We start from the raw sequence: 15339 nt of genomic DNA, 5'->3' as shown, positions 1-15339 counted from the left end.
AAAGTGGAATATACTTATATTGAATATGAAAACACATACACATATTGAATACATAAGAGCAGTTCTGTATCCACGGTAACTGCTGCATTTTGCTCAATAGCCCATGCAAGTCTCCCAGTCTCTTAACTCTTGAAATAGTACATCCTTTTCAGTCCACGCAGAAAAGTATCTTTAGAAAACAAATTCCTGGAGTAACAGCATATATTGTATGCATTTGGATAGAGGTATCCTAGCACTTCACATTCTGTAGTAGATCAGTTCTCACTAACAGTGCAAAGGAACTCAGAGACAATCTGCTCCTGCCCAATGTGTGTCTAACCTACTGCTGGAAATTGTCACTGCAGAAAGGGTCACACCTAAAGTACCAGCATGGTAGGATTAGACCACAAGTCCTGCTCTGACAGAGAGAACTGAGCTATTCTAGCATTCCCATCAGCTGCAGCCCCAGTATCAGGGAAAGATTTTCCAGGGAAGCAGCTAGCCTGCAGGACTGCTGCTTTACTTGGCAGTCGTTCTTTCTCTCTGCTCCTGTAACTCCCCTTATCTATAAACTACCTTTATAAGACAAAGGAATTGTTTGATCTGGTAACTTTTCCGGTATAATAAATAAATGTATCTATATTGTTTCCCAGATAAGGCACAATCTCTGAACAAACCACAAGCACTTGCCAAAGAGAACCCATACGCAAAGATGAGTGTTCCTTCAAACAAACCTCTGAAAGCGCTAGAGAGTATCTCCAACAACTTTTTTGTTGGAACTAAAGTAAGTGAAAGTAGTAAATTACTAAGAAAATGTTAATAAAAGATCTCTGTTGTTTAGTTTTTCAGTCTTTCAGGGCTTCCACAAATGTACACGCCTACATGTTTTCTTCAGGTGTTAACTAAAAAGATCGTTCTGGACATGCCATATTTTACTCTCACTTTAATGCATTTAGGGACATGATTAAAACAATAATAAAAGCCTGTATTTGCTAGACTATGAACCCTTACTTCAAGGGCAGAGTTAGAAGACATTTCCAAAGTGCATTGAATTTAACTAGCTGACATCAGAAACCAAACAGTACTTCCTTATTCCAAAACCCAGATTGGTAATATTTTTTCCAGTGTTTCCTCAAATGTCTGATAGAAACAATACTACAATTTCCCCCAGAACTTAATTTTATTCTAGGAAGTCCCAGCTACTCATAGCTCTCTACCTACCCTACCTATCTAAAATTCCAAAAATCTATCCCACTTTTAAGTTCACGTGGAAACAAACATTCATCTTTCACCTACCCTTCTTGCTTCCACCATTTCCCCAAATACTTGGGTGCCCAGTTGTGCAGGAAGGACTGCCTACGTACATCATAAGTAAAGCTGTTTTGGCAACGCAAAACTGTAAAATGGTGATCCAAAAGTTTAGCGTTTTTTCAGTCATTGGCTGCAGACTTTTGTTTTAACTTACCAAGAACATATTTAATAATGGCTATAATTAAGTCACAGCTTAAAAACAAACCACTTTGTTCTATGTCCTCAAGCTCTAAATTTAGTATTTACTTGATTTTTCTGGCGTTACAGGATGGAGAAATTATCTATTCTGACTGGAAAATAAAGATTGATAGCGACTCAGGAAAACCAGTTAGTAAGTTTCTCAACACCTGTTTAAACCTTAATATACTGCTAACTTTAAAGTCTTTGCCACTACACTCTGTCTTCTTAAGGTTCTTGCTCATTCTTCTGTTTTAGTAAGTTGGTCTCACTGATGACACCAGAGTTTTCAGCAGGACATGCTCAAGACTGCATGCAGTTTAGCTGTCACAACAGAATAGCGAAAACTCTGGTGTATCGCTATGTACCTGTTGGCACAAATCATGGAAGTCATACTTCACAGTAACTAGATTTACAGCAATTCCAATTCCTATACCATGTAAACAAAAGAAACAAGGCTAGTATCTTTGAGGCCTGTGCTGGATCCTTCATCTCCACTTCCCCCCACTTAACTCCCATTGTTAAGACAATCATGGAAATCACTAGTTATAAGCAACTGTCTTTTTCATTCTGTTAGGTAAGAAGCCCTCTCATAAATACATCATCCATGATGAAGCTGTGAACACTGTCCAGATATCTCCCTTTTTTAAAGACATCGTTCTAAGTGTTGGAGGCTGGAATTTTGCCATTTGGAAAGAAGGTGTCACAGTAAGTTACTTTAAAACATCTGTAACATAATTGATGGAGATACAAAAGATATCTATAATAACAGCCTCACAGACCATTTTCAGAACTGTTTGTATATCACAAAGCTTGATAGCTTAGAAATAAATTGAGTATAAGAAAAGCTTTTCCCTTTTCTTCACATCAGAAAAGCTGTTTTAGAAATAGCTTTGTAATCTTGACATTTACAGAAAGAATGGGGTGACCTTCTTTAATATCAACTTCATAAAAGCCGTAGCTTCTTGACAAGTTATTTCTGCTGCTATAAACTCAAACAATAAAGGCAAGGTGTGCTAAACAAGTCTGAAGAGCTCTTATTTAGGATGCAGTCTCTTCGTCAGCTGAAAGCATAAAAACATGGGCTTTTTTTTGTTTGTTTTTGTTGTGTAGGGGAGCCAGGTTAGCTGCACTTAGCAAAATCTCAAGACCACAGCTTTTAACAGCAGATAGACAAATTACCTTAATAGACAAAGCGAGATACCAGCTTTTTTTAATCCCCCATATATGTCCTAATCACAGGTGATACAGATTTTGCCATCTGTATTATTCTGTAATAGGATCATTTAAATTATGAATGTTCTCAAATGATAGGAAATTTAAGGTAGTGAATGGACAGCATTGTTTGATTGTTGGGTCTTGTCTTTGTTTTGAAAAAAAATAAGGATGGACCTATTCTCGAGTCAAGCTGCACGGCACAAAGATACACTACGGGACACTGGTCCTTAACAAGACCAGGCGTTTTCTTCATTGGCAGAGATGATGGAAATATAGATATTTGGGACTTACTGAAGAAAACTCATGAGCCATCTCATTTCCAGAACATCTCCAAATCAACGATAACTTGCATCAGCCCCTGGATTGCCTCACGTATGTTGGTGTTGATCATACTTATGCTTTATGTATGTAAAATGGCCCATTACTCCAAAGCACACTAATCTTGCTACATCCTATATAGCAGATAAGTATATACTTCCACTAGTTGAACGCTGCACTGTACACAGAAGTGCATACATCACATTCTAAGCATATTAAGTGTATTAGGAAGGCATATAGCAACTAAAAATTTTAAGTAAAAAAAAAAATTTTTGAAAAAGTACAAACTTTAAATGGAATTTCATTTGTTAAGAAAATAAGAGCAATAAAGCTGTGTTTTTGCCTCAGTAAACAATAAACCAAAAAGACCACAGTACAACTCTTAGTAGCTCTTTGCACTATCCATAGTAAGAGACATCAGTTCTCGTATTAGAAACCAGACATTTCATGGTTAGGTGGAGATATGTATTACTGTTGGAATTTAGATTATGTTTTTGTTAAATATCTTTCAGCAAAGCAGCAATTTCTCGCTGTTTCTGATGATTCTGGAGTACTGCATGTTTTAGAAATCTGTCCAATATTAAGCCAGTCTTCCAGCAATGAGGTTGGTAATGGTTTTTATTTATCTCTGCGACAACTTATCCTGAAAACTCTAAAACAGAAACAGGGCTAGCTGAAAAATCTTGCCTTCAAACATGTCGTGATTAATTTGAGATAAGTAGGCCATATTCTCCAAAGATCACTCATAGCAAAGCTGACTGCACAGCTCCTGTAAGAGGCACCTAAAGGAAACCCAGGTGACAGCTGGCAGAATTCCACTGCTCCAACCTGCCTACATGAAAACACAGTGAAGAGCGCTTCGTGCATAAAATGACACCTGCTTTCATACATTAAAGTAATGTTATGTGGTGCATAGTAATGAAAATATACTGAGTTTCTCTTTCTTTATTCTTCCCAGCCCAAGAGCAAGCTAGGATCTTCGTATTACCTAGTCTATCAGTCTTACCTGCTACATAGTCTGTTATTTTTATAAACAAAACTTTCACCTCATCTTATCCCAGTTCTAAATCTTCCATGTATATGTTGAAGTAGTTTATAAACAGCCCACAAATGGTTTGCTGTGTGCAGAGCTACAGTATGTCACAATGTAACACCAGGTAAGCCACCAAATTTTAGTAAAACCTTTCCAAAGTAAAGTAGGAGTGGGCTACGTGCAATAACTGAGGAAAAACATTGCTTCTGCCCAAATTATGAGTGTTGTGGATCTATGCAACTTAGACCACAGAATTATTAATTCTGTGTAATAAAATTCAGTGTAAATAAAGTTATAATATTCAATATAATAAAAATCACTTAACCCTATGCATATTTGTATCCAAAATTAACTGGTTTCTATCCGTATCTTTGCATTATTTTGCAGCAAATCATTTGGATGAATAGAGATCTATATTCTTAAAATAGCCAATTTGTTAATACCATGCAGATCCATCAGCAATAATTCCAAGTCTTTAGGTTTGTAACAAGACTTGCTTGTCATTGTGTTAATAGCAGGCCAATGTACTTGATTATTTTGAGAGAGAAGTCAAATACCTGAAGAATTACGAGAAATACCAAGAGTTTCAAGCCAAAGAAAGAACAGAAAAGGAGCTGGAGACGCAGATGGAGAAAACAGTATGTTATATTTGGAATTAAGCAAACTTCCTTTGTTTCCTTAGATCTTTAAAATGCACCTATTTTTGCTAGGCTGAATTTCCCATAGTATTTTCAAAAATCAGGATGTGTATTTTCAGAATGACTTAGCAGCTCCTTATTTCTTATTTGCCATGGTTAGGATTAGAATAGATGGTCTTGGTTCATTGGTTTCTTTCTTCACATAATGATTTTGCCTATCTTTGGTAGATGGTTTAATAGTACCAGCTAACAAACCAAGAAAATAACAATTCAGTTAACATAGCTCTGTCTACTCATTTCTGATTGCACTTAATACTATCCACTGGAAGGCAATGGAGTCTTTGTTTTTGTGTTTCAAACCTTACCAGTGAATTATTGCCTTGTTTCTGTTCTTCCTTCAGAGTGCAGCTACTAAACAGAAAACTAAGAGAGATGGAGGAGCAAGAAAATGCAGATTATGAGGTGTTTCTGGAGCTGGAGAAGCAGGTACTAATGGATTTAGGACTAGTAAAGGAACTAGAAATGCCTTACTCATCAGATGCTTAATGCCCATTATCAATTTGAAAAATAGTGAGCTTTTTATTTCAGGGCCTCTTTGTTTCAGTAGAACGTCTTTAGCTTCAGAAATAAAGCACCTCGCACTTGGAGGTTATTGTTTCATTCATTTTATCTAGTTTATTCAAAAAGGGTTAGAGAACAACTGCTCTGGGCACAATTCCTTCACTACCTTCATTAACACAGTTGTTATCATTATTCTATCTGTTTAAGTAGTAGGGGTTTTTTTTTGTTTTGTTTGTTTTTAAGTTCTGTGCCCGTCAGGACTCTATAAACTATAGAAATCTTAAACAAGTTAACTGACCAAATCAACATGCCAGTATTCACCCTGCAATCCACATCTGTGGATTCTGTTCCCGTAGTTATGTACACATAGGCCATCTAAAGTCTGCTACTCTGCTCCACCAAGGATCTCCTCCCTCATCCTCAAAGTACTCATCTTGAAAAATTACAGACAAGCAGTAGTTTTTTGAGGTATCCAGGACATTACCTGCTGTGGAGATACAGTGACAGAACAGACTCTGGATTGAAGAAACACCCTCCTGAGTCTCATGCAGCCCCGCATCCCCGAGTTGCTGCTGAAGGCAGAAGAGGAGGCATGCAGGCACATGGGTACCTCAGATGACGAGATCAATCACAGTAACACACAAAAAGGAAGGAACAATTCCTCATGAAACAGCTTCACTCTCACCCTGTCTGTCAAAAACAAAAAACAGACCCTAAATTGCTCTTATAAATCAATGAGCCACTGCAGTTCACGAAGCATAGGAACAAAAGCAGTTTTTCCACAAAAAGGTGATTTCATTATTAGGTAGTTTTACGCACTGCAACTTCCATAAACAATTGTTTCCTCAGATACCATGTGCACTCACCTGGACTACAGCAGGGAAGATCTTCTCTGTATCAGAGAAGAATATCTTCTCTGAAGATACTCAAAACCCACCTGGATGCCATCCTGCACAATGTGCTCTAGGTGATGCTGCTCGGCAGGGGAGTTGGACTGGATGATCTCCAGAGGTCCCTGCCAACCTCAACCGTTCTGTGATTCTGTGATCTGAACATGCTGTCATAAGCACGACAAATTTTGCAGCCTGAACCACTTTTACTCACTATCATTGAATTAGAAAATGAAAGTTATTTAAGCCTGGGTAATACTTCAAAAACAGAAAACCAAAACTATAAAATACATTGTTCTGTGACAGGAATCAGTACTGTTTAGAACGGCTTTTACTAAGCACGCTGCAGCTGTTGTGTGCTTGTACTTCTGTCAAAAGAATTATTCTTGAGGGAGACTGAACTGTGTTACAGAGCAGTTCTGTTACTTACCAGTGTAAATGAGTAACAGCTCGTTAATATTGATGTTCGTCCACCATCCACAGATGACTCTTTCCATACGCAGTGCTCTGGTTGCTGCTTGGTATCCAATAGCCAGGTCAGACAGCATGTAACTGAGTACAGCCTGTCAAGTGGAAATTAAATCCATCAGAGGAGGACAGATTAAACTCTATATGAGCGAATTCACTCTTTCCATGACTCACCCAACTGTCTGAGGGTCAAAGACTCCTGTCAAACAAACATCCATATGGTCACAGCAGAAACCAAAGCGCAAAAGAAGACTGACACACGGGGGATTTGCAGAGAGGAACTGCAGCTGACAAGCAGTCACCAGATCCAATGCTGTGCTTCATCAGAGCAAAACGTGGCCAGTCAGAGCACAGGATCACTGTGAGCCTCCTGTGTCCCAAAATAAACGCTGCAGATTGGTTTTAGGTAATGTTAAAAACGTCCCCACTGAGTTTCCTAGGGCCAGGATCTATCTCCCTCTCACAATACTTTTATCACTTTGAAACTCAGTCAGATTTAAGATAGGTTTGGTGCCAATGGATCAGATTTGGTTTGAAAAATAGTCTTTCGTTAATTTGATGTTTAAATGTTATAATAATATATCTTGCCCCTCATATTAAACTACCTGTAAATTAAAACCAAAGAAAACTCAACAAGCCTGTCCCTACCACCTGCAACAGTGTTTGCAGTTGGAGTTCAAACAGGAAGAGAACACAGTTCCCCTGCTAAACCAATATTTAACTAACAATCTGATTCATACGGACATGTAAATATCCCACAGCTGACTAATCACAAAGCTCTGCTCTTGGTTATCAGGCCAGGATTTCTCTAGAACACCTCCGCAGATCATCTTTCACAGGTTTCTGATTAACAGGGCTGCCAACTGCATATACATTAAAGTCAGCCATATGGCCTTGACTTGCCTGGAAAGCCCCAGTTGTCTCCACTCCTTCACAGCTCTGTAACTGCCACTTAGGGACAGCAGCCTCAGCGTGTCCCTATTTCCCCCGGTGCAAGAAGAGCAAAACCTGCCTTCCCCATCACCTGAGCTGGCCCCTCCACTGCCCTGTTATCAGCACAGACCAGCCAGGGCCAGCACGTTGCACCCAGTCCTCCGGGATTTCAGGAGAGGCTGCTGTAAATGCATTTATTTTCCCATGTTTCCAGACGAGATATCCCAAACCTGCTCACACCAACGGAGAGTGCAATCCCAATTAGCCTCTGTGGGAGCTGGGCAGGAACAGCCACGTCTCGCTGCTCTTCACACATTTTAGGTTAAAAAAAAATGGTGCAAAAAGAGGTACTTACTTTGTTAAACAGCACCACAGCATTAACTTGGCACAGCTGCCCTCTTTAGAATCTCGATTATCAGGTACACCTAAATATTAAGAATCTTGCAGTTATCCTAAAAGCACCCAAGACCCACAGGCCCTGTTCTGGGCACGCAATCCTGAGGTGGTCAAGCGAGGCTCAGGCTTACTCCCTTCATGACTAAATCCAGGCACTGGCTGGCAGTCCGGACGGCTCCCTCGCTCCCGGCATTAACTGCACTGCCTGTGGACAACCTGAAGCACTACCGTGGCCAGCCAGATTTCAGTGCAAAACCCAGCAAAAATTAAACGAACGCTGCAAAATAAAGCCTTGCTTTGCAAGTTGGAAGACAGCCAGATTTCAGCTGAGTTTTCCTAACAATGAGATAAAGGAGGCAGTGAAAAGGAGGTAGCAGATCAACCCTGGAAATGGAGCAGCTTCCCAGAGAGGCATTTTCCTCCTAATCTATGCTAGCAAATAATACCAGAGACATGAGATTAAACATCCCGTCGTGATCTTTGAACATCCAGGATTACATTAGAGAGGATAAGAGGATAAAAATACCTGTAGGGTTTGCTTTGCATTATCTTGTGGCAGGCTGTTACACAAATTCTGCCTAGCCAATGTTGTTGTTGTGACAACATACAGGGTTTCTTGCATGGCTCTGAGAAAATCAAAACAGTGAAAACAGTTAAAATGTCATTCTGCACAACGCAGTAAAACCAATACATTCTAGTTACAATTAAACATAAGATGTCCCATACACCAAATAACCACCTTTCAACTGTTCCTAGCTCCATGGATCTAGAAGAAGACTTCTTATTTCAAAAGACGGTTTCACTGTTAAGAAAAACCCTGTACCGTGAAACTGGGAAGAAGGTGAAGGGGTTAAGGTCTGGCAGCAGAAATAGCAGATGCGTCTCTGGCTTATCAGATTTATAGATTTATTCTGTAAAATCCCTGAATACCCACTTCTGCTGGGGATGTTCCCCTTTATTTTTAGAACATCTGAATAACTGCAGCTACATTTCTTGCCTGTGCATTAAGAAAAAAAAAAACATATACATTATGCATCTGGGAAAAACAGATCGAAGACCTGAAGTTTCTCTCTGCGAACACAGGTCCCCAGCAGCTTAAGCCAACCCCAGGCCACACTGCCACCCCCTCTACATCCCACACAACCCGTACCCATCCCTTGCCCACTCCTGTAAGAAGCCAGTTTGGGAAGCCTGGAAAGGGTGGAGAAGCGATTCGGCGCCAGCCGGAGCAGCCACACAGCCCTGCACACCCGTAACAGCACAGGCACACGGGACTCGGCCGCACCACAGGGCCAGGGCTGCTGCAGCCCAGCCCAGCACCACGGAGATCGGCACGTTAGAGACCTACCAGGGAGGCTAAACCAGATAATCAATTACAAACCAATTCCTGGGCGTTACAACAAGTCCTGATGACCACATGCAGTCACGAAGGTCCATCTAGCTTACCAACAGCTCCCCAGGAGCAGCCAGTAACTGTGGCTGGAGGGAAATAGTAAAGAGCAGGTAGGCCCAGCAAGTCCTTTTCCTGTTACAGCGTCACAGCCTTCTCCAGTCACAGATGTGAAGTCTTCCCTAACTGACAAGCAGCATTTGGACAATCCTGTTCAAACAAACAGCAATGGATTAAAATACCATGAATTACCCTAGTATATTTCTGAACCCGTGTTCAGTGTATTATATCCTTAACATTTGGCAACAAAGAGTTGCACAGACCTACACAACTCATTTTCTCTTTTCCCTGGGGAAACCTTACAAACTCATTATCTTATCCAAATCTTACAAACTAAGATTCTTGGCTGCCACCCAGGCCAGCATATGTACATCATTGGCCAGGCCCAAAAACACCAGAAAAAACACTACCTGTGTATAACAATTTGCCTCTGTGATTTTGGTGCAAATCTTGGAACTGTTTCTGTGAGAGCACCTGCGTTCATCCTCTTCACCTGGGAGCTTGCACCTGCAGGAAGTCCAAGCACCCCAAGGACATCAGCTCTGAACTCAGCTGCAGGCTCTGCCCACTGCATTTAACCGCTTCCAGTCACGGTAGCAACCCCTGCAGAACAGAAGCTGCTCTATAAAGTCAGGCCAAGTTACACCAAAGAGTCAACAATAACCATTAGTACTCTATGAAAAGCTTCTGGCCATGCCCACAGGGTTCAGTAGGAGCTTTGCCCTGCAAAGCCCAACAGCCCAAGGCTGTCCTTTTGAATACACAGTGCTCGTTACTATCTTGGTAGAAGCACATTATTTTAATTTCCTCACTTGGTGTTTGTAGATCAGGGTAATTCCCACACCAATCCTGTTCCTTAAGAATCTGCAATAATCCGAAAAAGGACGCAACTTGACTTATATAAGATTATATAAGTAACTATATAAATATAATAGTATCTAAGAGTGCATGTATGTATGCCTCATATGAAGTACAACATAAAACAAAAATACCACTCAGGAAATATTAAAAGAGGGATTTCTAAGATACAAAGTGTGTTGTACAGGTTGCTATAACTAGAATAAAAAACAAATCAAATGTTTCATTTGAATAATACCAATACTAAATTGTCTTTGCTTTACTATATTTTAATTATCTAATTAGATTAACATTAATACAGTTTTATCAGGTCATTATTTCCCATTGCAAGATTACAGTATTAAAAGTTGACAGAACAGCACAGTGCTGTACTGAGTGATGTCTTCCTGCAGGAAAAGCTCCGACGTATTCAAAGGCACTCATTTGCATCATCTTGATTACTAAAAACAACTAAAAATGAATATACCGTTTATCAAATAGCTTTAAAAAACACAAACACCTTTTAACTAGTGCTAGTAAATTCACATACCCAGTGCAAGACAGGCTACGATCAAAAGCATCAGCATCCTGCAATAAAATAAATAAATAAAGACAGAACTGCTGCCAAAACACTAGTTTGATGACTTCTTGAGAATATTATTCCTTTTGGATTTGAGGACATTTTCTCGTTTTTTTTTTTTTTTTTTAAATTGTGTAACTGAAATGCTGATCAATCTAGAGAAGATGCAGGTTCAAATAATCAGTAACCATGCTTAGTCGTATTTTGTTCTTAATTCAAATTTTATTTAGAATTAAAATTTATAGTTTAAAATGTATGCACATTCTGTAGGTATAAAAGTTTAAAAAAATACATTGATTTATTGATAAATGCTTCAGGTTAAATTTACATTTTCATACATTATCATTATATTGCAATAATTGTTTTGCATCTTTTAACACTTACAAAAAATAAATTAATGAGATTGAATAAACAATTTGAAACCATTTAAAAATAATTCCTTAGAAAAGAGGGATGAAGTTTGTCATAACAATTCTTAATTCCTTGCTATTGTAAATAAATAACTCTTCAACTAAGCAATACAAGGAAGTCTGGGTTGGCAGAAAAGCACTTACCCACGCGGAGACTAGAAAGCCATGGTGGGATGCCAACATCGTACCGAAAACATGGAAATAATTCTAACCTGCCAGTTGACAAAGACTTGACATCTCAGAACAAATAACCACCTCACCACCTCTCCCCCAACTCCCCGGCTCCTCACCAAGGGTGACCTGTAAAGGTAACTGTATGTAATTTGGTAATTATTCTTAATTAAACAAAGATTGTGTTTTGTTACCATCAAATGTTTAATTACTCACCACACACCAATGACTAAAGATAAAAGTTGATCTGACAGCATGCTGACAGCTGAATCTAACGGAGCCGCAGCAAACTGCGATCCCACTGCGGCTCCCCAGGGGTAACACCACTCTGCCCACTCGGCCCCGTGGGACAGCCCAGGTGTCCATTTTGGGGCGATTAACTAAAGGCTCCGAAAAATTAACTGCTGCTGTGCAGAATCTGAGCTCACATCTCCAGAGGGCTCAAACACTGCTACCAGCAGCCAGACAGTGCTAGTTCAACACAAACACAGGAAACTCTGGAGCAAAAAGAAGTGTCAAAGCATCGAGAATATGGGAAGAGGTTACAGGGACAAACCAAAAGCCTTTAAAATAGAAAGTAAGCACCGTTCAGACCTTCTTTACATGAAAAAAAAACATATAGAAAAATCTGAAGAACAAAAAATAAAGAATCACGCCTTAATCTTCTTGCTGTGCATGCTGGTCACCCTTAAAGACAGCAGAAAAGTTCACTGCCAGAAATCCTAGAAAATCCTTACAATTGATCTGAAAGGGTTGTAGGGTTTTGATTTGGGGGGGAGGGTTAACAGTCAACACCTGCAAACCAATGACCTGCAACACGAAGTCATTTATATTAATCATTCACCGTGCCTTCTCTCTGAACACGTTTCTGTGCATAAATCAAATGCTGTGCTACTCCAGGGGTAGCTTCATCTTGGCTTCACCGAACGAGTCCTTTCAGAAATGGGGCTGTTTCAAAATTCAGAGACCCTTCCTTTCCAAAGGCTGCTACAGAGACATGCACATTTATACACAGATGTATACAAGGTTAGAAAAATATTTAATTTTAGCTTGTTTAAATAATTATTCAAAAGTGTTAATACATGAATACGTTAATATTTGTACAATTAAAACTTTATATATAAATATTTTATATATATATAAAGCATTTTTCATAGCAGCCATTGCATATATAGTAAAATGAGTCTATCTAAAGTTCATGCCGCAAAACTCAAGCCAAGCAGCATAAATCCTCTTCCAAGAAGAACTTCTGTACCAGAGCTAAAGTTTCAGGAACAAGGATTCCTGCTGTTAGACAGCAGAGATGTTGATTTCTCCTCTGTCAGATATTGCCCAAACCGCCTAGGTGCGTAGCATTTTCAGGGAGAAATGCCACTACATGGAATCACTTTATGGTTTCCAAGCTTCAGCCTTAAACACCAGAATCAGGCCAACACGTTCTTCTACTGAGAACGCAGAAATATAACGGAATGCCTTGAAACAGACTCGTTAACAGACTGTGGGCCACGGTCTCATGGCAGCTCGTCCAAGGGCACCGGCACCCCTCACAGCACTGCGGGGGAAGCCCGGCAAGGGGCAGAGGCACTGCAAGGAGGCATCGTGCAGACCAGGGCTTAGCAACTCATGTTTAGTTTGTTTTTGTTGAGTTCCCTTTCCAGGTTTCCTATCAGGGTATCGATACTTTCCTGTAGGTCTTTGAGGTTTGCTCTTTGGTCCACCGCCGAATCTATCGCTTGCATTGTCAGGTAGCTCTGGAACGCGTGCTCTCCGGGGACAGGCTGCGGACGCGTCGGGAGGCCGTCCGAGTCATCCACCCTGCCGCCGTCATCTCCGCTCTCTGCATCCTCCGAGGGGACGTAATCGTAGTCTGCTTCGCTCAGGCAGTCTTTGGGGTCTGAGAAGTAGTTCTCCCCACAACCGCTCCAGTCACCAGCGTAGCGGTTGCTCGATGGGCTGTCAAGGCCGGCCGGCCTCGGCCTGAGCACCCCAGCCATGTCAGCGCCGCTCAGATTCAGCATTTGAGGCCTTGGCCTCCTGGGCCTCAGGTAGTTCAGGGATGACGGGTGCTCTGGAAGCGTGTTCGGATGCGCCGGTTCTTGGGCAGCTGAGTGATGTACTAGAAAAAAGGAGAAATTAAACCAAATGTGGCTGAATCCACGCTGCAACGCGGAGTCCATCGCAGAGTGCCCACTGACCCCCCTGCAGTGCAGGCTGACAGCATGCAGGGACACGTGCACACTTACAGCCAACACCGTCAGGTCTTCTGCCACTCTTTGATACAAAATACTATAGGAAAACTACTGTAAAAGCTGTTTTGAAGGGTCATGCCAGATTCAAACTGCAACAGAGAAATCCTCTTTAGGAGGAGAAACCCCCCGGAGCACTGATTAAATTCACTGCATTAGTCAAACACCATCCAGCTACAGGTCAAAGAAAAGCAGACAGCTCGGCTCACACGCTTCATCCAGGCTAAAAGAAGTAACAGAAAGCAGGCACAGCAAAAGAGGTTAAAACACAACAAAAATACCAACACTGAGAAACACCTAGAGAAGCTAAAGATGCACCAGAGCTGAACTCTCGTGTTTCTCTTTTGCCCTAATGTTCTGCACTATTAATAGAAGCTCATTTGCGTTAATTTTTCTAAGCAGCCACAACCAGAGGTACACTCAGGCAGGTTTGCTGGCAGCGTTACCTGAGCCCACGATTACACAGCACAAGTTACTAACAGTCTCCTCCACTGTTACCGGCCTCCTACAGTAAACAGCACAAATATTTTTACTGGCCTGTGCCTATTAAATGTCTGAACTGCAAAACTTTTTTTTCGGTTTTAAACAGACCATTACCTCCCGTAATTAGACGCAGAGGCTTTCTACGTGCGCTCACTGCTGAAAGCACGGCGTGCACCAACACACCTCATTCAGCATCTGACCCATTTTCCCTCAGACTCCTCACAGGCACAGGCTCAGCCTCGAGCCCTGCCAAACATTGCTCTCACACTACAGGTCTCCCCGGGGGACTTTAGCCTCGCTTTACGTCTTGCATGGTAACGTGCAATAACTACCACTGCTTTTTTTTTTTTTTGCCTGCCTCTCCTGTAACAAAAGCCCTTCTGTTTAGACTATGCTCCATTAAGACGAAGGGGCATGGGTTAACAATAACTTGCCAGTATTGCATGTTCTAACCAAACAAGGACTTACTTGTCTTCAGTTGGAAAAATACGGAAATCGAAGTATTGCACAACATGTTGGTTATCAAGCTGTCCCCAGCTCCTGGAGATTAAATGGAAGAGACCAGACTGCGATCCCTCCCTCAGGTCCAGCTGCTCTGTTCACACCACACCAAGTGTTTGCTCGCTCACATCTCTGCACTCGTATTTACCTCAATTTTAGCAGCGTCCTGCACACCTTTTTCTTTCAAGCCGAGGGATTCAGACTTTTCTTCAAGGTGAAGAAGAGCTCTACTACTTACCTTACTCTCACCTCCTCGACAGTAATGCATACTCCTATGGACAAAGCTGCATCTACCTGCCTTTGTTCCCCACAGCACTCACGCCATGAACTATCCCCAAAGTGTCACGATGAGCTTCTGTGCAGTATTGTTTCTGTGCAGTATTTGCTGCCCACGCAGCTCTTTATCCCTTTTTCCACCCACCTTTCCCACCTCTCTCGCACTGCCTCATGGAAGTGACTGAAAACTTAACTTCTGGTGCCCGGTGGCTCTGGGGCTGCCCAGTTAGTGCTGACAAGGGCACACACATCAAGCCAGCTTCTCTGGCTCTTCTTTTCAGCCAGAGGCAGGTTTCCGTGGGGCTGCACTGAGCAGACCGGTCACCAGGCAGCTTCCCAGAGGTTTTGACCCAGAACGTGGTTGGTGCGTGCTTGTCACAGCCGCCCAGTGAGCTGTCACCCAAGGCAACTCCAGGGCAAGGGCACGGTCAGGTCAGCAGAGTGTGAAAAAAGAAGTCTAAAA

At 41.5% G+C, this 15339-nt stretch overlaps 3 protein-coding genes across 4 annotated transcripts in view; 1 reads left to right on the top strand and 2 right to left on the bottom strand.

Annotated features, from left to right (window-relative positions):
* The window catches only part of LOC310903637 (uncharacterized protein), a 24213-nt gene extending 14726 nt beyond the window's left edge, over positions 1 to 9487 (bottom strand). The window contains exons 1-4 of the mRNA XM_083847243.1: positions 9369 to 9487; positions 8449 to 8548; positions 6556 to 6688; positions 6173 to 6283 (exon numbers count right to left, since the gene is read on the bottom strand). Of these exons, the coding sequence (XP_083703369.1) occupies positions 6173 to 6283; positions 6556 to 6688; positions 8449 to 8544 (340 nt within the window). The 5' untranslated portion in view covers positions 8545 to 8548; positions 9369 to 9487. The remainder of the gene's footprint in view (positions 1 to 6172; positions 6284 to 6555; positions 6689 to 8448; positions 8549 to 9368) is intronic.
* DNAI3 (dynein axonemal intermediate chain 3) overlaps positions 1 to 12024 on the top strand; it is a gene marked incomplete at its 5' end in the record, with an annotated part of 32802 nt that extends 20778 nt beyond the window's left edge. Inside the window, 9 exon segments of the mRNA XM_083847171.1 lie at positions 633 to 763; positions 1558 to 1621; positions 2045 to 2175; positions 2853 to 3057; positions 3516 to 3607; positions 4552 to 4629; positions 4631 to 4674; positions 5076 to 5160; positions 8679 to 12024. Of these exon segments, the coding sequence (XP_083703297.1) occupies positions 633 to 763; positions 1558 to 1621; positions 2045 to 2175; positions 2853 to 3057; positions 3516 to 3607; positions 4552 to 4629; positions 4631 to 4674; positions 5076 to 5160; positions 8679 to 8750 (902 nt within the window). The 3' untranslated portion in view covers positions 8751 to 12024.
* The window catches only part of SYDE2 (synapse defective Rho GTPase homolog 2), a 25263-nt gene continuing 20915 nt past the window's right edge, over positions 10992 to 15339 (bottom strand). For both annotated transcript variants that reach the window (XM_083847173.1, XM_083847172.1), the window contains exon 7: positions 10992 to 13486. In XM_083847173.1, coding sequence (XP_083703299.1) covers positions 12984 to 13486 — 503 coding nt within the window. In that variant the 3' untranslated portion in view covers positions 10992 to 12983. The remainder of the gene's footprint in view (positions 13487 to 15339) is intronic.

Source organism: Anser anser, assembly GCF_964211835.1.
Source record: "Anser anser genome assembly, chromosome: 8".
Taxonomy (NCBI): Eukaryota; Metazoa; Chordata; class Aves; order Anseriformes; family Anatidae; genus Anser; species Anser anser.
This window is presented reverse-complemented; position numbering and strand designations above follow the sequence as displayed.